The sequence below is a fragment of the Myotis davidii genome, unplaced genomic scaffold, assembly GCF_000327345.1.
Source record: "Myotis davidii unplaced genomic scaffold, ASM32734v1 scaffold73, whole genome shotgun sequence".
Classification (NCBI taxonomy): Eukaryota; Metazoa; Chordata; class Mammalia; order Chiroptera; family Vespertilionidae; genus Myotis; species Myotis davidii.
This window is the reverse complement of record NW_006286675.1, coordinates 6,493,053-6,510,444: the sequence shown is the minus strand read 5'-3', so window position 1 is coordinate 6,510,444 and position 17,392 is coordinate 6,493,053. Positions and strand designations below refer to the sequence as shown.

The 17,392-nt window shown below is 45.6% G+C and overlaps 1 protein-coding gene across 1 annotated transcript in view; it reads right to left on the bottom strand.

Moving 5' to 3' along the window:
- Positions 1 to 1,475: 1,475 nt before the first annotated feature.
- XPC (xeroderma pigmentosum, complementation group C) overlaps positions 1,476 to 17,392 on the bottom strand; it is a 28,077-nt gene continuing 12,160 nt past the window's right edge. Inside the window, exons 5-16 of the mRNA XM_006758326.2 lie at positions 17,080 to 17,164; positions 15,091 to 15,248; positions 14,470 to 14,590; positions 12,678 to 12,767; positions 11,631 to 12,518; positions 9,823 to 9,983; positions 8,278 to 8,359; positions 4,858 to 4,992; positions 4,609 to 4,778; positions 3,961 to 4,054; positions 3,328 to 3,417; positions 1,476 to 2,298 (exon numbers count right to left, since the gene is read on the bottom strand). Of these exons, the coding sequence (XP_006758389.1) occupies positions 2,089 to 2,298; positions 3,328 to 3,417; positions 3,961 to 4,054; positions 4,609 to 4,778; positions 4,858 to 4,992; positions 8,278 to 8,359; positions 9,823 to 9,983; positions 11,631 to 12,518; positions 12,678 to 12,767; positions 14,470 to 14,590; positions 15,091 to 15,248; positions 17,080 to 17,164 (2,284 nt within the window). The 3' untranslated portion in view covers positions 1,476 to 2,088. The remainder of the gene's footprint in view (positions 2,299 to 3,327; positions 3,418 to 3,960; positions 4,055 to 4,608; positions 4,779 to 4,857; positions 4,993 to 8,277; positions 8,360 to 9,822; positions 9,984 to 11,630; positions 12,519 to 12,677; positions 12,768 to 14,469; positions 14,591 to 15,090; positions 15,249 to 17,079; positions 17,165 to 17,392) is intronic.

Below are 17,392 nucleotides of genomic sequence, written 5' to 3'. Positions count from 1 at the left end.
ACTTTTCTGTGAAATTAAACTTTTCATATATACTTAATTTTAAACGTCTACATAAGTGAAAACAAGTAAACTAATTTGTCAATTTTTTAATATATGCATTCGGAAAACCTATTTTATTATATAATGGGCTTTCAGCTTTAATGGACATACCCTTGCCCATATTAGTTCCTTTTATCGAGGTTTTACTGTATGTACAAAATCTTTGGGACTGGTCTGTAATTTTTCCAAATATAAGATTTTCAATTACTGCCAATTTCAAGTGTTCTTTAGGAGCAAAATAATGTTAAGAGATATTTGATGCCTTGGAAAAATCATGAAATTTGTATTCTTTGTATTTTTGATAGAAAAATCAAATAAATATCTAAGTATCTTTTAAAGGACATTGCCATTATTCCTTTTGTTGTTTCTGTATTCTTTCTGAAATTTCTATCTTGAATTCAGCCGTAAAATTCAGTACAAACCATATGATTTTTAGACTCAGTTCTAAGTTGTTTTTGGTGGTTAAAATATATGTATTTTTAAAGGGCAACTCAATATTTCTAGCACTTAGAATTCTTAAATATCAAAGCCTACTTTGTTTTGGATGCATTTAAAGTGAAGGATTCACACTTCACCCATCTTCAGAATTGTGCCAGAGGGCAGGATGGAGCCACAGTTCAAAAGGCATCATTGGTTTTGGGTTGGCACAGACCTGAATTCCAGTCTCAAGTCTGCCACTGATTGGCTATGTTATGTTGGAAAAATCAATACTTTGAGCCTCAGTCCCCTCATCTATAAAATGGGAACAATGCCACTGTAACCCCCACAAGTTTGCTGTGAGGACTGGCAGAAAGCCCATGAAATGCCAAACACACGTGACATTAACTTTTTATTCTTTTTGCCTCCTGTTCTGAAGCAAAGGACTGCTGTAATTATCCACTCTGAAGTTAGCAATTTGAATAGTTCTTTTTATGTATTACAAGATTTGAAGCAGGTGAGTGATAACTTTCCAAAACTTATTCTTGTATTTCTAAAAACTGAAAAGTTTTGATTTCCATAGTGCCTCCTAAGAGCTGACCTCTGCCTGAAAAACAGGTTGGTGTGGGGAGACACGATGATGCTCGACTTAATTCCCAGAAAGCAAGTCGCTTACCTCTAGAAGAGGAAGGGCTCTGGTGCAGGAAGAGTGAGGCTCTGCAGTTTCCATGGCAACCGTTTGTTTCTCAGCAAGTCTTCCTGCCAGGCTTTTATGCATGAGTCATACCTCAAGTGTTTTGTTTGTTTCCCTTGGATAAAACTGATTCAAATTTTTATTGGCTCCTGTCAAAGATTAAATAATACCTCCTTGCTTAAACATAGAAAAGAAAAATCCATGTGTGCTTGTAAGCCCCCAGCCTACAGGAAAACAGAACTTTAATTTAGTCTTGACGTGTACAAATCACGGTCAGCATGTTTTCTTAGCTGATGCAAAATCTGAAAGAAAATGTAGAGCTGAGTCTTTTTAGATAAATGCTTTATTTTTTTCTCAAAATGTTATTCTAAATACCTACAGTGCCATAGAGCTTTATAAAATTTATCCAGTAATGACTCTAGTCTTCTGCCATCATGAAATGTAACTTTGAAAAGTGGATCCCCAAAATACCAGAATCCGAGTTGACCTGTGCTCCCCATATTAAAGAGGCAGCATTAGGCAGTATTAGTAAACCTGATTGAGGGAAAATGAGTGGCCTGCAGAGAGAGGGTCTGAAGTCTGCAAGAGAGGCGAGAGCACCAGTGTCTGACAGATGAAGAATCTGGAAGGGACTGGTGCATTACTAATGTACAATTATCTGAAAATTTCCCAGGCGTTTCTATAAAAAACAAACTCATGTTTCAAAAGGGGAAGCAGCAGGTCTAAGTGCAGGAGGGTCTCCAGGAAAGGGTTCCACAGCTCAAGACATAGGGTGTGGGAGCAAGAGACTTTGAAGGCCCTATGTTGAGTGGCTCTGACAAGGACTGGGCCACACTAGACCTGCAGCACCACCTCAACTTGACCCTGCTGTCCCCGCATCCTTGTCTGCAATCCACGCTGCTTGTTTGCCTTCTCCGTGGACACCATGGCCACTCACATCATAACCTCTCAAATGGGAACAGGTGGGAAGCCTCCGCCTTTTCCCTTTTGGTTTTCTTAGGGCACCTTGGCTTCTGCTCTTCTTTAGCTTCTCGGTTCTGGGGCCAGGAAGCAGCCAGGATCTTGGCCGCTTCTGCTTGCGAGCTGGTTCCTTCCTCTTCATCAGAAGAGAGCCCACCTCCTGCTGGGTGGGGAGTTTCTGCTCCACTCTGGAGAGGTGGGGGCAGTGCAGGGAAACAGAGGCCACGGGTCAGTGAGCAGATAGACAGGAGGAAACACCCTCACGAGGCAGTCAAGCTCCTAGCAACAGGCTGCCTGAACTGTGTGGCTTGGAGGACAAGGGTACTGCTTGGGGCTGGGGGAGAACTAAGGCCTGTCTTTCTGTGTCTTCCTCAGACTGGGGACTCATCCAAGCAGGTACCGGTAATTTACAAGCTGAGGGAACACCAAGATGTCTGGGCAGGAAACTACCCTCAGGGAGAGTACAATCAAATCTAGGAGATCGCTACTGACTGGGGCTTTGCATATACTACTTCACTTCTGAACAAAAGTGCCCAGTGCTCTGAGGAGTACTCCTTGAGCCTGGGCCGGCTGGGGTGGGGGGCTGGATGCAGAGGTTGAGAGCACAGTGTTGGGAAGGAACCAGTTAGGCATGAAGCTTGGTGAAGGGGTCACTGACGGGATTTGAGGGAGGAGCAGGACGAGAGTATTTTTTAAAGGGAAATAGGCAGCATGTGGGGTAGGAGATGTGTGGTCACAGCTGCTCCCAGAGCATTTTTCTGCTGTCTCTGACCCAGTACTGATCACATCACGTGACTGTGTCTGGGGCCTGCATGTCAAGTCCGCACCTGTGTCCACAGGCTGGCCTGCCACATGGCAGGTGCTGTGAGAGTATTCCTGTCCCGAGGGATGATCGAGGCACTGAGAGCACCGCCAGGCTGGATGGTGGGTCACACACAGAAGTACAGACCTCGTCTCTTTTTGAAAGGGCTTAGCACCAGAGCACGCACCTCCTCACTTGTGCAGAGAGGAGCAGAAAAGGGCATGTTGGGCAGGGCTGGGGGCCACGAGAGGCAGCTGGGGCTGACTCCAAGGACACCTCCCCAACAAGGTAAGGGGACCGTCTGTGGCATCACAACATAAAGCTGACCTATGTGTGACGTCCAGGCAGAGTGTGGGCCAGTGATTTCTGAGCCCTTCCCACCCAGGCCTGTCCTCTCCACAGGCCCCCCACTGACCTTGGCCCCATAGCGAAGCTGCAACCTCTCCCTGATGAGCAGTCCCTTAGCCAGCAGCTTCCAGTTCTCCAGCGCCCGCTTCTCCCTTTTCTGCAGGAAAAAAATGACACAGGTAAGCAAAAAATGTTGAGTACTGCTATTTTCAGGAAAAATAAGATCGAACCTGTGAACACACACACACACACACACACACACACACACACACGCACACACTTTAGGTTAAAAAAAGTTTATATCAAGTATCAGTTTTAAAATTGGAATGATTTATAAAAGGCATGATAGGCATAAAAAACAAAAGCCCTTTTTTAAATGATTTCCGACTCCAAAATGTTTAGGGGAGGAGGTTCTCCACACCTGGCCCATAGACAATTCCTTTCAACAGAGGCAGGTGTCGGCAGCAGGGAAGTTGTCCCTGGCGCTGGGATCCGGGCAGATAGTGGATTTTGAGGTGTAGGAAGGATTGTTTTTTCCAGTGCTGGCTCCCTAGGGGGCCCTCACGGAGTTGGAGCCAGAAAGAGCTTCGGAGTGCAGAGACTCTCCTTTATAATTGCTGCAGGTGAGGCACTGCCCGTCCAGTGTGCTTGCTTTCCCACTCCAAGCCCCACCCAGGCCAGCCCTTGCCAGACTGCTCACCTCCTTCTCCTTCTTTTCAATGAGTGCCTGCTCATTTTCCCAGGCGGCCAGGAGCACATCTTTGTATTCCTCGCAGACTATGTACCCGTCAGTTCTGTGGGGATGCAACAGGGGTGGACTTTCTCGAGCCTGATTCCTGCTCTCGCCTTTCCCCCTCCCGCTGTGGAGGACAGCAGGCCGCTCCTAGCTCTGAAGGGTTTCCTGAGTCAGCTGGCCCACAGTCCTGGCCATAGCTGCTAACAGATGCCACTCATGCAGAAGGAAAGCCTGTGGACCTGGCACTGCTTCTTCCGGGCCCTGCCTAAGAGCTGGGATGAGAGCCCCTGCCCACCCCCACTGCATGCAGGACAGAGGTCACCAACCAGAAAGGACGCTGACCCCATTAGGTTACCTGTGACTACCCTCAGAAAAAGTGTTTTAATCTAACATTATTAGGGGCTGGTTTCACTGCCTCTGTGGAAGTCAGAGTAAGAGTCAAAGTGTCAAAGTAAAAGGTAAAGTGTTAAGGCTGAATTTGCAAATTCAGAGTAAACCCTGGAAAATCAGAGCCACTGGGCCTCTCCCTCCCCCAATCCCACACCAATTTCCCACCCACTTCACCGTGACCTTCCCCCTCCTTCCAGTTTCTATGGAAGGCGCCTCACGCACATGGGATGGGAGTATCCTTTATGGAAATCAAAGCCGGTGACGGCCGGGACACAGTCGATGCCCAGCTTACGAGCCACGCGGTTCAGGTTGGGCAGATTCAGTTGAACACAGCCAACAGGCATCATGCTGGGCAGGAAGAGGTACACGTTCCCAAATTCATTCCGGGGGACCTGCAGAGGTTGGCATGCCAGGTCTGGCCAGCTGCAGCATGGAGCGGCCTAGTCCTGACCCACTGAGCGCTGCCCTTACCTTGCCGTCCACAGCCACAGGTGGCTGGTACTCCTCTGTCTGCCACTTGCCAAATAGGCCCAGGTCATTTTGGTCCTGCAGCTGGGGCTCAGCAAGGCGGGCTCTCCGGGCCCGGTTGGAATAGCCTTTCACCATCTACACCAGAGGGAACAGCCAGTTTACAACAAAGGCTACTACTTCCTGAGTGCTTACTGTATAGCAGGCTCTGTGTTCAGTGCTTTGCACCTGTTACAAAACAAACAACAAACAAACCTGGGATGGGTGTGCTTTTTATCCCCTTTAGTACTATTAGCACGAGTACCACCAGCTAACATCTACAGAGTGCTCACTGTATCAGGCACTGTTCTCAGTGCTCTGTGTGTATTTAATATTTTCAGACTATGACTGATTGCGGGTAACAAACAGCAGACAAGACCACAGATAAGGGGAGGATTACTATACTTTGTTCAATACTTTCATCACTGAAATGGAAACTGGAACTCAAAAATGATGGCACTTAAGATCCCATGGCCGGGTGAGTGACAGGGCCAGGATTTAACCCTAGAAAACTAACTGTGCCTTGTGCCCTGGAAGGCACTGATAGTTTGGGACCCCGAGCACACTACATTACTGATGTCTAATGGTCAATACCAAAATTTTCATTGGGAAGTGAAGGGGTAAAAGGAGCCGAGAACTGGCAAGGAGGAAAAGATGTGTAACTTCTACAAGGAGGAGCCGCACAGGCGTGGGCTAAGGATTGGCTATTGGGCCTGGGCTGCTTCTAGTGTAGGGGTTGGCAAACCTTTCCTGTCAGCCTCTGTTGCACATTCTTTAGCCTCTCTTTTTACAATCCATAAAACAAGTAAAAGCCATTCTGAGACAGGACCTAGGCTGGATGTGATCTGCGAGCTGTGGACTGCAGACAGCTGTTCCAGTGGCCATTTCTGCCAGGGTAACTGGGCACACCACCTCCGTCACCGGGTGGGGTCGACAGTCCCTTTCTCAGGGAGCCGTTCATCCCATGCTGTTAATTAAGTAAAGATCCAATGAGCATCTATTACAGACACCGTGACACCAGTCGTTAGGGGCAGAGAAAGGGCAGTCTGTTCTTAAGGAGCACAGGCTCCTGTGGGGAGAGAGAAGACAATTCAGTTTGAAGAATATAAGGCAGGATGGGGCCCACAGGCAGGGCCCCTTGCCCAGCCCTGAGGAGGGAGAGGGAAAGACAAGTTGTTCAGAACAGGCCCCATCTCACTGAGTCTGAAAGGGCAAAAGGGACTGGTCAAGTGAAAAGGACTGAGAAAGGCATTTGGAACCAAGAGTATCTGGGACTGCTGAAGTCGTCTGGCATGCAGGAGGAAATGTGGCTGGAGACGAGGCGAGTATTAGAGTAGCACAGGTTTTGTGCTACATGGAAGACATGACTCTGAGGAGGGTGAGGGTGGGCTACCCAGGAGGTGTCACATGCAACTCTATGTTTCAGAAAGATCCCATGGTGGTGAAATTGACAGTGAACTGAAGAGCTTAAGGTGGCTGTGATCCAAGCAAGAGAAGATAGGGAGCTGGACAGTAGGTTTCAGAACACAAGGAGGACTTGAGATTTGGGATTATGCTAGAACTGTGCTTTATAATAGCCACGAACATTTGAAATGTAATAGTCACAATTGAGATGTATTAAAAGTAAAATATTAGATTTCAAAGCCTTACTAAGAAAAAAATGTAAAATATCTCGTTAACATTCCAAAACATTACATGTTGAAATGACAAGATTTCAAATATATTTGAAAATATTTAAATTATAGAGGCCCGGTGCATGAAATTCGTGTATGGAAGGGGGTGGTCCTTCAGCCTGGCCTGCAGCCTCTCACTATCCAGGACGACTGGCTCCTCACCACTGGCCTTCCTGCCTGCCTGACCACCCCTAACCCCTGGCCTGCCTGCCTGATCGCCCCTAACCACTCTGCCTGCCTATCTGATCACCCCTAGCCCCTCTGCCTGCCTGATCGCTCCTAACCACTCTGCCTGCATGTCTAATCGCCCCTAATCCCTCTGCCTGCCTGCTTGATCGTCCCTAACTGATCACCTGACTGCCTGATGGCCCCTAACTGATTGCCTGCCTGCCTGATCGCCCCAACCCCTCTGCCTGCCTGTCTAATCGCCCGATTGCCTGCCTGCCTGATCGCCATTAACCACTCACCTGCCTGCCTGATCACCCCTAACCACTCACCAGCTTGCCTGATCGCCCCTAATTGCCTCAGCCTGCCTGCCTGATTGCCCCTAACTGCTCCCCTGCCTGCCTGATCGTCCCTAACCACTCGCCAGCCTGACTGATCATCTCTAACTGCTCACCTGCCTACCTGGATCACCCCTAATCACCTCTGTCTTGGCCCCCACCACTGTGGCTTCATCCGGAAGGATGTCTGGAATGATGTCTGGAAGGTCCTTCAGCTATCTGGTCTAACTCGCATATTACACTTTTGTTATTATAAATATTAAAATATTTAAGTATGGCAACTAAAAATTTTAAATTTGTGGCTCCCCTTATATTTCAATCAGACAGTGCCATTTTGGAATGAAGAGACTGGTTATTGGACATGGAAACCTGAGCGGTCCACGCAGGCAGCATAATGTACTCAAGTCTGCTTTAGGCAGTGACCCGCTCCCAAAGCCTGCAGCCCCTTCCCACCAAACTGAGGTGTCTCCACTCCCTGCCAAGCTCCCTAATCTCACAACCCAAAGGGCTCCTTTGGGATCTAACAAAAAAAGAACAAATGTGTCTCTGTGACCGGCTATGTGTCCTGTGACAAGCCTGAGTGGTACTGTACTGAATCCCTTTTCTCGTGGGCAGCTGGCCTGACTGAGCAGCACAGAGGGAGAGAAATGACACCGGAGTGGAGGCAGGGCCTGGGATTGTTGTCTGGGCACACATTTTCCTAACTGTAAGGCCTTGGACAAGTAATTTCTCCTGTTTCCATTTTCTCATATGTAAAATGGGCACCATAATGCCAACTCCCATGGTTGTGGAGACTCAGTAGAGAACATATACATACAAAATACATGGTAAGTTGCCAAGCGGAAGGACGCTGATGACTGGTGAATGCATCTACATAAAGCAGGGCTTTGGCCTCTTAAAGCAACTCAGTAACAGTTCTAATCTACACGGCCTTTGAGCACACACACACCAGGAGTCTGAGGGCTGCTTTTTGGCATAGATTTCTTGCATGCTCTGGAAGATCCAGCTCTTACAAATTCCTCATTAGTTAGACATCATTTAAATGCTTTTCTCCTTCTCAAGCTAGGAAAGCAGACCTGGGTTTCTATCCTGGGCATATACTCAACGGCCCTCAGTCTTCACTCCTCTGCCCTCAGCTGTTCCACTCAGTCTTGGTGCTGAGCCTCCCGATGCCCTCGTCTGGGGGGCGCCCACCCAGCTCCGGTTACCTTGTAGGGCACTTCTCCAAGCCTCACCACTCTTCCTTGTTTCAGCCACGTGTCCCTGGAGTGCAGGGTTTGCACGCAATCCCTGCTGGAGCCAACAGAGGGAGACAAAGGAGAAACTCAGTTCACACCTTGATGGAGCTCAGTATGGAGTGGAACCCTGAGGACCCAGGTGCTCATATGACCTCCCAGGAGGAAGAGCACAGCCTGTGATACTCTTCTCAGGCTCTGCTCCTGACAAAGCCGGGGGACTTGCCTCAGGAAAACAGTAAACTTGGACTTCTTATCTTAGTGGGTGTGTGAGTTCACTTACAAACCCTAACCTAAATAGAATTACACTTGTCTTAGGCTTCGTGCGGTACCCTCACCTCTCCTCCCACTATGAGAGTCCCTTTGCAGCCCGTAGGGGGAGAGGCAAAAGTCACAGCACTGAAGGCACATTTCCTTACCACTGAGCACATGCCTGCCCAGGGTCTGGTCTGCTGCCAATACCAGAGGGACAAGTGTCCAGGGAAGGGGTGGTGAACCCAAAAGACTACATGGAAATTATAATTGTGTTAATAAATTACCAAGGAATTAAGACTCATGCACATGGAACGGTCAAATAATTCCTGGCGGCCTGTGATTATGGGGAGAGATCCTCTGGCTTCACTCTCCTTCCAGAGCTAACAGTTAACCCCTAGCCTTGCAATTCTACTTTCCAACACAGACCCTGAACTGAGGGTCCAGGTGATTCCCTGAACGGCTGACATGCAGGAAGTGGTCCCGTCAGAGGACTCAAACCATCTACTCATAGAGTTTCCCTGTATTTCCTTCTTTTCTCTCTCTTTTTCACATTTCTTAAGGACATCTATTTTTTGGTCTTGTATTTTAATATTTTAAAAAAATATTTCTTTTGTGTTCTTTCTACTGTTATTTCTTAAAAGCTCTGCTTCTACTTTCATTTTCTCTTAACCTTACATTTATATTATTAAATATTTTTGTTTTAATTTTGTATATATATCACATTCATTTCCTACTCTTTCTCCCTTTACTTCTTCTTCGGTATTTCTACTATGGCAAAATATACATAACATAAAAATTTACTATTTTCGCCATTTTTAAAGTGTATGGTTCAGTAGCATTAAGTACATCTGGACTGTTGTGCAACCGTCACCACTATCCATCTTCAGAACTTTCATCTTCCCAAACAGAAGCTCTGTGCACATTAAACTATGTGATACTTTAACTTTCTTACCAAATCCTTTATTTCCTTTTGTATATTTTTAATTTATATTTGAGGGGTGTGTTTATATTGCCCTATATAAACCTTACTTGTCCTGTTTTTATTTCCCCCCTGTAACTTTTCCTCTCCTGTTTATCTTTTATTCCATGTTGTTTTAATTTCTAATCTTTAATCTCTTCTACCCATCCCCACACACAACAGCACATGCACACACTATAAAGCTCCTCCTACCTGACAAATGAGGTAAATGAAACTATCAGCCCCTGCCCCAGAAGGCTGATAAGCCCAGGCCATCAGGAAGCCCACCAGGCCACCAGACGCACCTGGAGTAGATAGCTTCTCCACGACAATAGCCAATGATGGCAGCTGTCTCGGGATAGATGGCCTCGTATTTCAGGAGATGCCTCTTCAGGGCATAAAGAGGGTGGTTCTTGTATGTGCCAATGACAGTGGGCAAAGGCTGGTCCAGGTGCTTTGCCTGAAACTGCAAAGGCCAGAGAGATAATGTTGAGCATGTGGTTTAGAAGAGGAAGTAGGTTTGCTATGGGCAATCCTCAGACCAGCTTGTTCACAGTGAAGCAGAGGCTTCATGAGCACCAATGATTGTAACATTGCTTTTGTAGCTGTTAAGTAGGTTTCAGATAAATCAAAAGCTATGAAGAATCAAGTAATTCTGTGACTTATAGCAACTTTGAAAAGTCATCTAACCTATTCCTCAGCCAGCCTAGCAGATGAGCGTCCACTCTACTAAGAAGTTCCAAGGGAACAAAAACAGTTTTCTTCAGGAAAGAGGTCTTATCTCAAAGTGGCATCACTATTCTGCAACGTGGGTTTCCTTGACTGCTCACAGGAAATCAAAACGAGTTGTTCACACCTTGTGACTTTTTTTAGTCTACTGTAATTAATACATGTTCTTTTAGCACTTCTATAAGGAATCTGATTTTTCTTTTAAAAAAAAATATTTTTATTGATTCAGAGAGGAAGGAAGAGGGAGAGAGAGACAGAAACATCAATGATGACAGAGAATCATTGATTGGCTACTTCCTGCACGCCCCCCGCCCCCAATGGGGATTGAGCCTGCAACTCAGGCATGTGCCCTTGACCGAATCGAACTTGGGACCCTTCAGTCCACAGGCTGACGCTCTATCCACTGAGCCAAACTGGCTAGGGCAGGAATTTGATTTTTCAGTGGACAATTCCACTGCTGTAATTCACATCTGATTCACCAAGGTCTCATAGGCCGTCCTTAGCAGTTCTTGAAAACCCCCAAATATATTAGTGAGGACGGGCAATATTGGAGTAGCCAGGAGTAGGATAGACCCTAAACATGGTTAGCTTCTAGTACAGACTTTATTAGATTAGTCACAATGCCATCTGCACAATTCCCATCTACTCTGACATTTTTCAGTAAAATGAACCAGAACACCCCCAGAGGAAACTCAATGCAGGATGAACTGTATGATACAGAGAATGCTAAATAAGCCCATGCTTTGCCCATCTGAGGAACTGGGAACAATTTGCCAGCAAATCTGGGCATGTTCCCATGTGGAAATGCTGAGCTCCACCCAATGCCATCACTGCTGTGCATAGCAGCTCAGGCCTCCTCCTTAAACCAAGCGACACACCAGGTCCTTTCAGTCTAGAAGTCAGCTGCCCAGTGTGCCTTCTCAACAGACTGAAGGTATTCCTCATCCTGAGTCCCTTCCTTCCCAGGATATGAGTGTTCTACATCCATGGAGGGTTGTGTATGTGTTCTGTGAGTGGGTACGACCTGAAAAGGAGGGCGGTAATCATATTAATGAGTTTTTTCTTCTTTCCCTCAGTATGCCTTGCATACATTATTTTAAAGCTGCAAATTTATAACTGGGCAATAACTACAAGTATACAGGCTTCAAAGCCAGAGAGACCTGGGTTCAAATACCAAGTCAGTCAGTCAACTGCTTTAATCTTGAGTTCTTAACTGGTAAAAAAAAAAAAAGGCAATAATAGTCCCAGCTTTATAGAGTTGTGATAACTAATGAGATACACTAAAAATACCCAACACAGGGCTGGGCATACAAAACTGCTCAAATATGGGGATAATTTTAATAACTCGACTGGGTCTTTGAGCCGGTGGCAGCCGAGGCCTTACCTCCAAGTCTTCTTTCTTTTCCCTTTCCACCAATGGGCTCTGGTAGGGTCTCAGGGTTTCAGCCCACCACTTGGCATCAACCCGGCACTTGCGGGTCGCTGTCATCCAGGCTGGGTCATACCTCTGGGTGACATCCCGGACCCAACCATCATTGTCAAAGCCCACAACGTAGGCCATGGGCTTGGTGGCGTATCTGTAACATGTCACGGCCTGGCCCACCACACCATGCACACAGTCCACACACACCCATTTTTCCTCCCGCTCACAGAACACCTCTAGCCACTGGTCCACACCAGCTGTTTTCCCTTTTTCTGTCCTCTCACCATCACTGGACATTTTCTTGCCTCTCATATTTTTACTGCTTGAAGAGCTTGTGGATGCTGCTGGAGAGTCGGGATGCTTAGGGTGGCTTCCACGTCGGGTCCTGGAGTCACTTTTGGACTCTGCCTTTGTCCTCTGAGGGGCCGGGGCCCTCCTCTGTCTCGAAGGACCAGGCTCAGAATCCTCATCAGACGGATGATGGGCTTCCCCACTGGAGAGCTCGAAGTCAGAGCCACTGTTGGTCTCATCACTCCCACTCTCCTCTTTATAAGACACCCTGGAGGCCACCCGTCGCTCCCGGCCACGCAGCTGTCTCTGGGTCTCTTCCTGCTCTCCCGCCTCGCCCTCTTCTTCCTCACTGGAGGAGGGTTCCCTCCGCTTCTTCCCCACGGCAGCTGCCTTACTCCTCTTCCCTTTGGCACTTGGACCGTTGGTGCCTTTAGAAGAAGTGCCCTCTTTTCTGGTTCCTCTGCTGGTCTTTGGTTTGGTTTGATTTTCTGAGACTTGGCTGGAAGTTTCTGAGGAGCCCTCAGGACTCTCTGTGGAACTCTTTTTAGGCTTCTTTCCCTTAAACAAAATAGAAATGTTCTTTTTTGCTAATGATAAGAGAGAGACCCTGTAATCTGACCCTTAAAAACAGTCTAATGATCAATTTTTAAAAAGTATGATAATTTCTCACTTCTCCCTGACCACTACCCTTTTCTCTGGAAGCCCTAAGAACCTCACCTTGGCTACTGATAACTTCAGAGGAACTGGCTGTAGAGACAATACCAGTCGGGTTGGGAGCTGCAGGGCCCGGAGCATCAGTAAAAATATCTGTAATGAAAAAGGATAACACATTTATCCTCATAAAAGGATTAAGGGTTTAATTAATTAAATGTTGTTGTGGTGGTGTTCATTTGTAATAGGGAAAAGTTAGAAATAACCAAGCTGTCAAACACTAAGAGCCTGGAACCCTCGACACTATTAAAAACGATGTAGCAGAGATCTATCTTTGTAGAAAAACAGAAAAATGTTCACCATATAGTAAAGAAAAAGAGAAGTTTGTGTTTAAATATATAATGCTAATTTCTCTCAGAATAAATTATACACAATTATAAACATATACGCATATTTGGAAAAGGACCTATATATTGGGTTATGGCTGTTTATGCGTGGTGTTTTTTTCCAGCTTAACTTTTATATGAAATATCCAGAATATGTAAATCATTAGACAGAATGCACATTGGTGGTTGCCAGGTGTATGAGGAGGTGGGAGGAGGTAGAAGAAGGAGTAACTGTTTAATGGGTACAGGATTTCCTTTTGGGGTAACAAAAATGTTTTGGAAACAGAGGTGGTTGTCATAATTCTAAATACACTAAACATCACTGAACTGTTCATCTTTAAAAAAAACCCACTATATTTTTTTGCTTTAAAAACACCCTCATAAACAAAACCAGTATACTAGTATATGTATACAAATACACAGGAACAAAGTTTGGGAGGACAATACTAAAATATTAATGTTTTCCTCTGGATGGTGGTATTACAGCATAATTACTGGCCATGTCAGGTATCTTAGACTTTATTAAGCCAAGTCAGAAGAGAGGTAAAGATGACAGTCACTTAGCCTGTAAGATTCAAAAAGTCTGGTCGATTTCCCTAAACATACAGGGAATTTGAGGCTCAGGCACAAGTGGATGTATCCACAGGAATCTTCCAGGGATTAAACCAAATACCTACCCCTGTTTTTGTTTTATTCAGACAGAGCCTTACCTAAGGGTATTTTCAAGCATGTTGTAAAGCCTGTCTACACATAAGACCGCTTCACCAGGACTTCTTTTGGTAGATAAAACTCTCCTCACTGCATGGCTGCCTGGCAATGCCATCACCCAAACTGGAAGGTATGGAAACACTTTCTTAAGAATTTCAGTGGAATACTATGCTGCTATAAAAAAGAAGGAACTCTTACCATTTGCAACAGCATGGATGGAACTGAAGAGCATTATGCTAAGTGAAATAAGCCAGTCAGAGAAAGATAAATACCACATGATCTCACTCATTTGTGGAATATAGAGACACAACATCGAGTAAATTGCCCATCGGATGGTTTTTCAACAGAGAAATTTAGGGATAGGCAAAATTCACATTGAACAGTCATTCCACCACAACTGTGTTCAAGAATTGCATCATATACCCTTTCTAATACTTTAAGCAATAAAAAAAAAAAAGAATTTCAGCAGCCAATCTGAAACATTTCCTTGCAACTTCTGAACACAATTTCTAAATAGTTAAAGCAAACAATTCTAGGGCACCCGACCAAAAATTCACACACGAGGACACCAAGTGATAGAGTGTGGGCCTTAACTCACACACTGGTCCCAACCCTGATTCCAATGCTGGTCAATGAGTGACCCAAGAAAGTTACTTAGCCTCTCTGAGCTGCAGTACCTAGTATTTACTTTATATCTGGCACATGACTGCCATCATCATTTGCTAACAGTAATGAAAACAGTGCTGCCAGGAAGAATCACTCACATGGACCAATTCTTCATCATCTCGGGCAGAGTAAATCGCAAATCTCCTTTCCAACGTAGTTTGTAGGCTGTCGTGCTCGCTGATTGAAAGGTCAGAGTTAACTGTAAATGTTCCAATGAACCTGGAGAGAAGCCGGGCATTCCCTTGTGTGAGAAGTAGGAGCAAAGAGGAACTCTGTTCTTAATAGACAAGAAAATCAGAAGGGGCAGTCTGCGAAGGAAATTGTGAGCCCTGCCTGCTTTTGTTCTATTTTCCCCACCCTGTTTGGGTAACTCCTACTCATCATTAAAGACTCAATTCAGACTTTACCTCCCTCTGGAGCCTTCCCAGACCCCCCAGCTGAGGTAAGTGCCCTGGCTCTGTGTGCCCGCAGTGCCCAGCACACTGCTTCCCGAGCAATGGTCACACTGATTACCTGGGGGTATATTTATCACCCAGACTAACCTGGGAGCTCTTCCAGGACAGAGATCATGACTGACAATTCTCTGTCTTCAATGCTGTGCCCACTGCCTGGCTTACAGGATCACCTCAGGGGCTATCTGTGTTAAGTGACCTGTACCCAACCTGAGAGACACACAGATCCTACACTAAGACTGTGCAGCACAGGCCAGAGGGCCATACCATTTCACCAGGTTTGACAGGTAGGAGATGTCCACGTCTTGGGGAGGCACTTTGGTAAAGCGAACTGGGATGATGGAGAGGCTAATAGCCTGAAGATCGAGCTGGTTGCAGATGCCATTTCTATAGAAGCCGTTTGCTAACAGGCACAGAAGGTGAACCTGGAGACAAAGAGAAAAAGAAAAAGGAAGACATGAAAGAAAAGCTGAACATTAGAGGGATTTTTGCTGCTGAATTAAAAGACATTTTGTGGGCAGGATGTATTTGTTGGTATTTCTGTTTTAAAAATATGCTTTTACTGATTTCAGAGACAGAGGGGGAAACTTCCATTGGTTGTCTCCCATATGTGCTCTGACTAGGGATTGAACCTGCAACCTGGGCATATGCTCTGACTGGGAATTGAACCGGTGACTTTTTGGTGCATGGGAAGATGCTCAACTAACCAGCCAGCGCATGTTGCCATTTCTAAATACAAAAAAGTAAAAATGCTAACATTACCCATTTCCCAAGATTTTGCTTTTCAACCCCTCTAATTCTAACTACTCCTTCCCTCAAAGAATCTCAAATCTCAAAGCTCCAAAATACAAACTTTTTTCTTCTTCTAAGAGGACTTGTCTTTTAATATTTTATTTTTAAAAATATATTTTTATTGATTTCAGAGAGGAAGGGAGAGGGAGACAGATATAGAAACATCAATGATGAGAGAGAATCATCGATTGGCTGCCTCCTGCACGCCCCCTACTGGGGATTGAGCCCGCAACCCAGGCATGTGCCTTTGACCGGAATCGAACCATCCACTGAACCAAACCAGCCAGGGCAGAGGCCTTGTCTTTTAGATATATACTGAAGGAACTATGGAGGAGATGCTACAATGTTTGGAGTTTGCTCAGGAGGAAAAATGGGTGGAAGGAAAGAATTGCAAGACTGCTGACGGACTTGTAACTGTCAAAGCTGGTGGATAGCGTGGACTCACTGTACTGTTGTCTGCATTTCTGTGGGTGCTTGAACCCAACCTGCTCCACTTTAGACCCCACACCTGTCCCATATCTGACCTCCAACCCCACCCTTCCTCAACCTACTGAAGTGATGTGACTGTCTTTCCCTTCTCTCACAGCTTTGCATCATTTTCACTTCAAAATCAGTGTTCCTTCCTTCCCACTTACAGCCTCCCTATTTCAATTAATGGCACTGTCCTTCTTCCCTCAAGTCAGTTTCAAATCTCCAACACCAAGAGGTAAAAAAACACACAGAACTATCTTATTTATTTCCCAAGGTTGCTGTGAGGTGGGCCTCACTCCAGTTCCTGTATATTCCAAGATGTGGGCAAATTGGTTGTCCTACCATCCCCTCCATAACTCAGAGAGAGCAATCTTTCCAGACTGCCACTCCCATCTCAACATACTGTCTTTTCTCTTAGAACCAGCTCCAGCCCTTTCTCCTAAATAAAGCCTTCCTCAACTACTCAAACCCACACTGATCTCCTTCTTTTAAGTCTTGAGTTTCTATGTTTTGAGGTCTTTCATCAGAAATCCTTTAATTGTAGAAAATAAGCTTTATACAAGTCTCTCTCCCACAATGTCAAGAACCTTGCTAGGTCCAAAATACGTGTTCAATAACTACCAGCTGAATTCAAAAGCCAGCAATTTTAGCTGAGATCAGAATTAATGTTACTAAACTGTGGAAAGAAGAGACTGAGAGTCTGATTTTTAGTCCCTGCTCCATGCCAGGCATTGTACTCTGTACTTCACCTGTGATATATGTTTAATCCTCACAACAACTCTCCGAGGAAGACACGATTATTAACCCCTACTTCAAAGATGAGGAAACTAAGCCTCAGAGAGAGTAAGAAACTCGCCAAGGTCACAGAGTGAGTAGGAGAGCCAGGAACAAAACCCAGGTTTCCCTGACTGCGAACCCCAGGTCTTTCCGCCACCGCACTCTGCCTCAGCAAAGAGGGGTACACAGTCCTCTCCCTTCACTTCCTGCCCTTACCTTGTGTGTGTCCTCATGGACTTCTTTATTGAAACGCTTCATCAGTCTCCGCAGAGCGGTCTCAAACTCCATTTGTATTTTTTCACTGTAATGCATATTGAAAAATCCAAGAATGAACTGGGAAACTGAAACCTGACTTCATTCCCCCAGTCAATTTCTTTAACTTTTTAATTGCATGTGATTCACTCTTCTTGTTTTCCTGCACAAGACTGTGCTACACAAGTAATTTTAAGAAAAGCTACCTATTTCCTGCTTCTTCTCACCTTTCTCACCTACAAATCATAGCTTAGGACAGTCTCTACCCAGACTGACC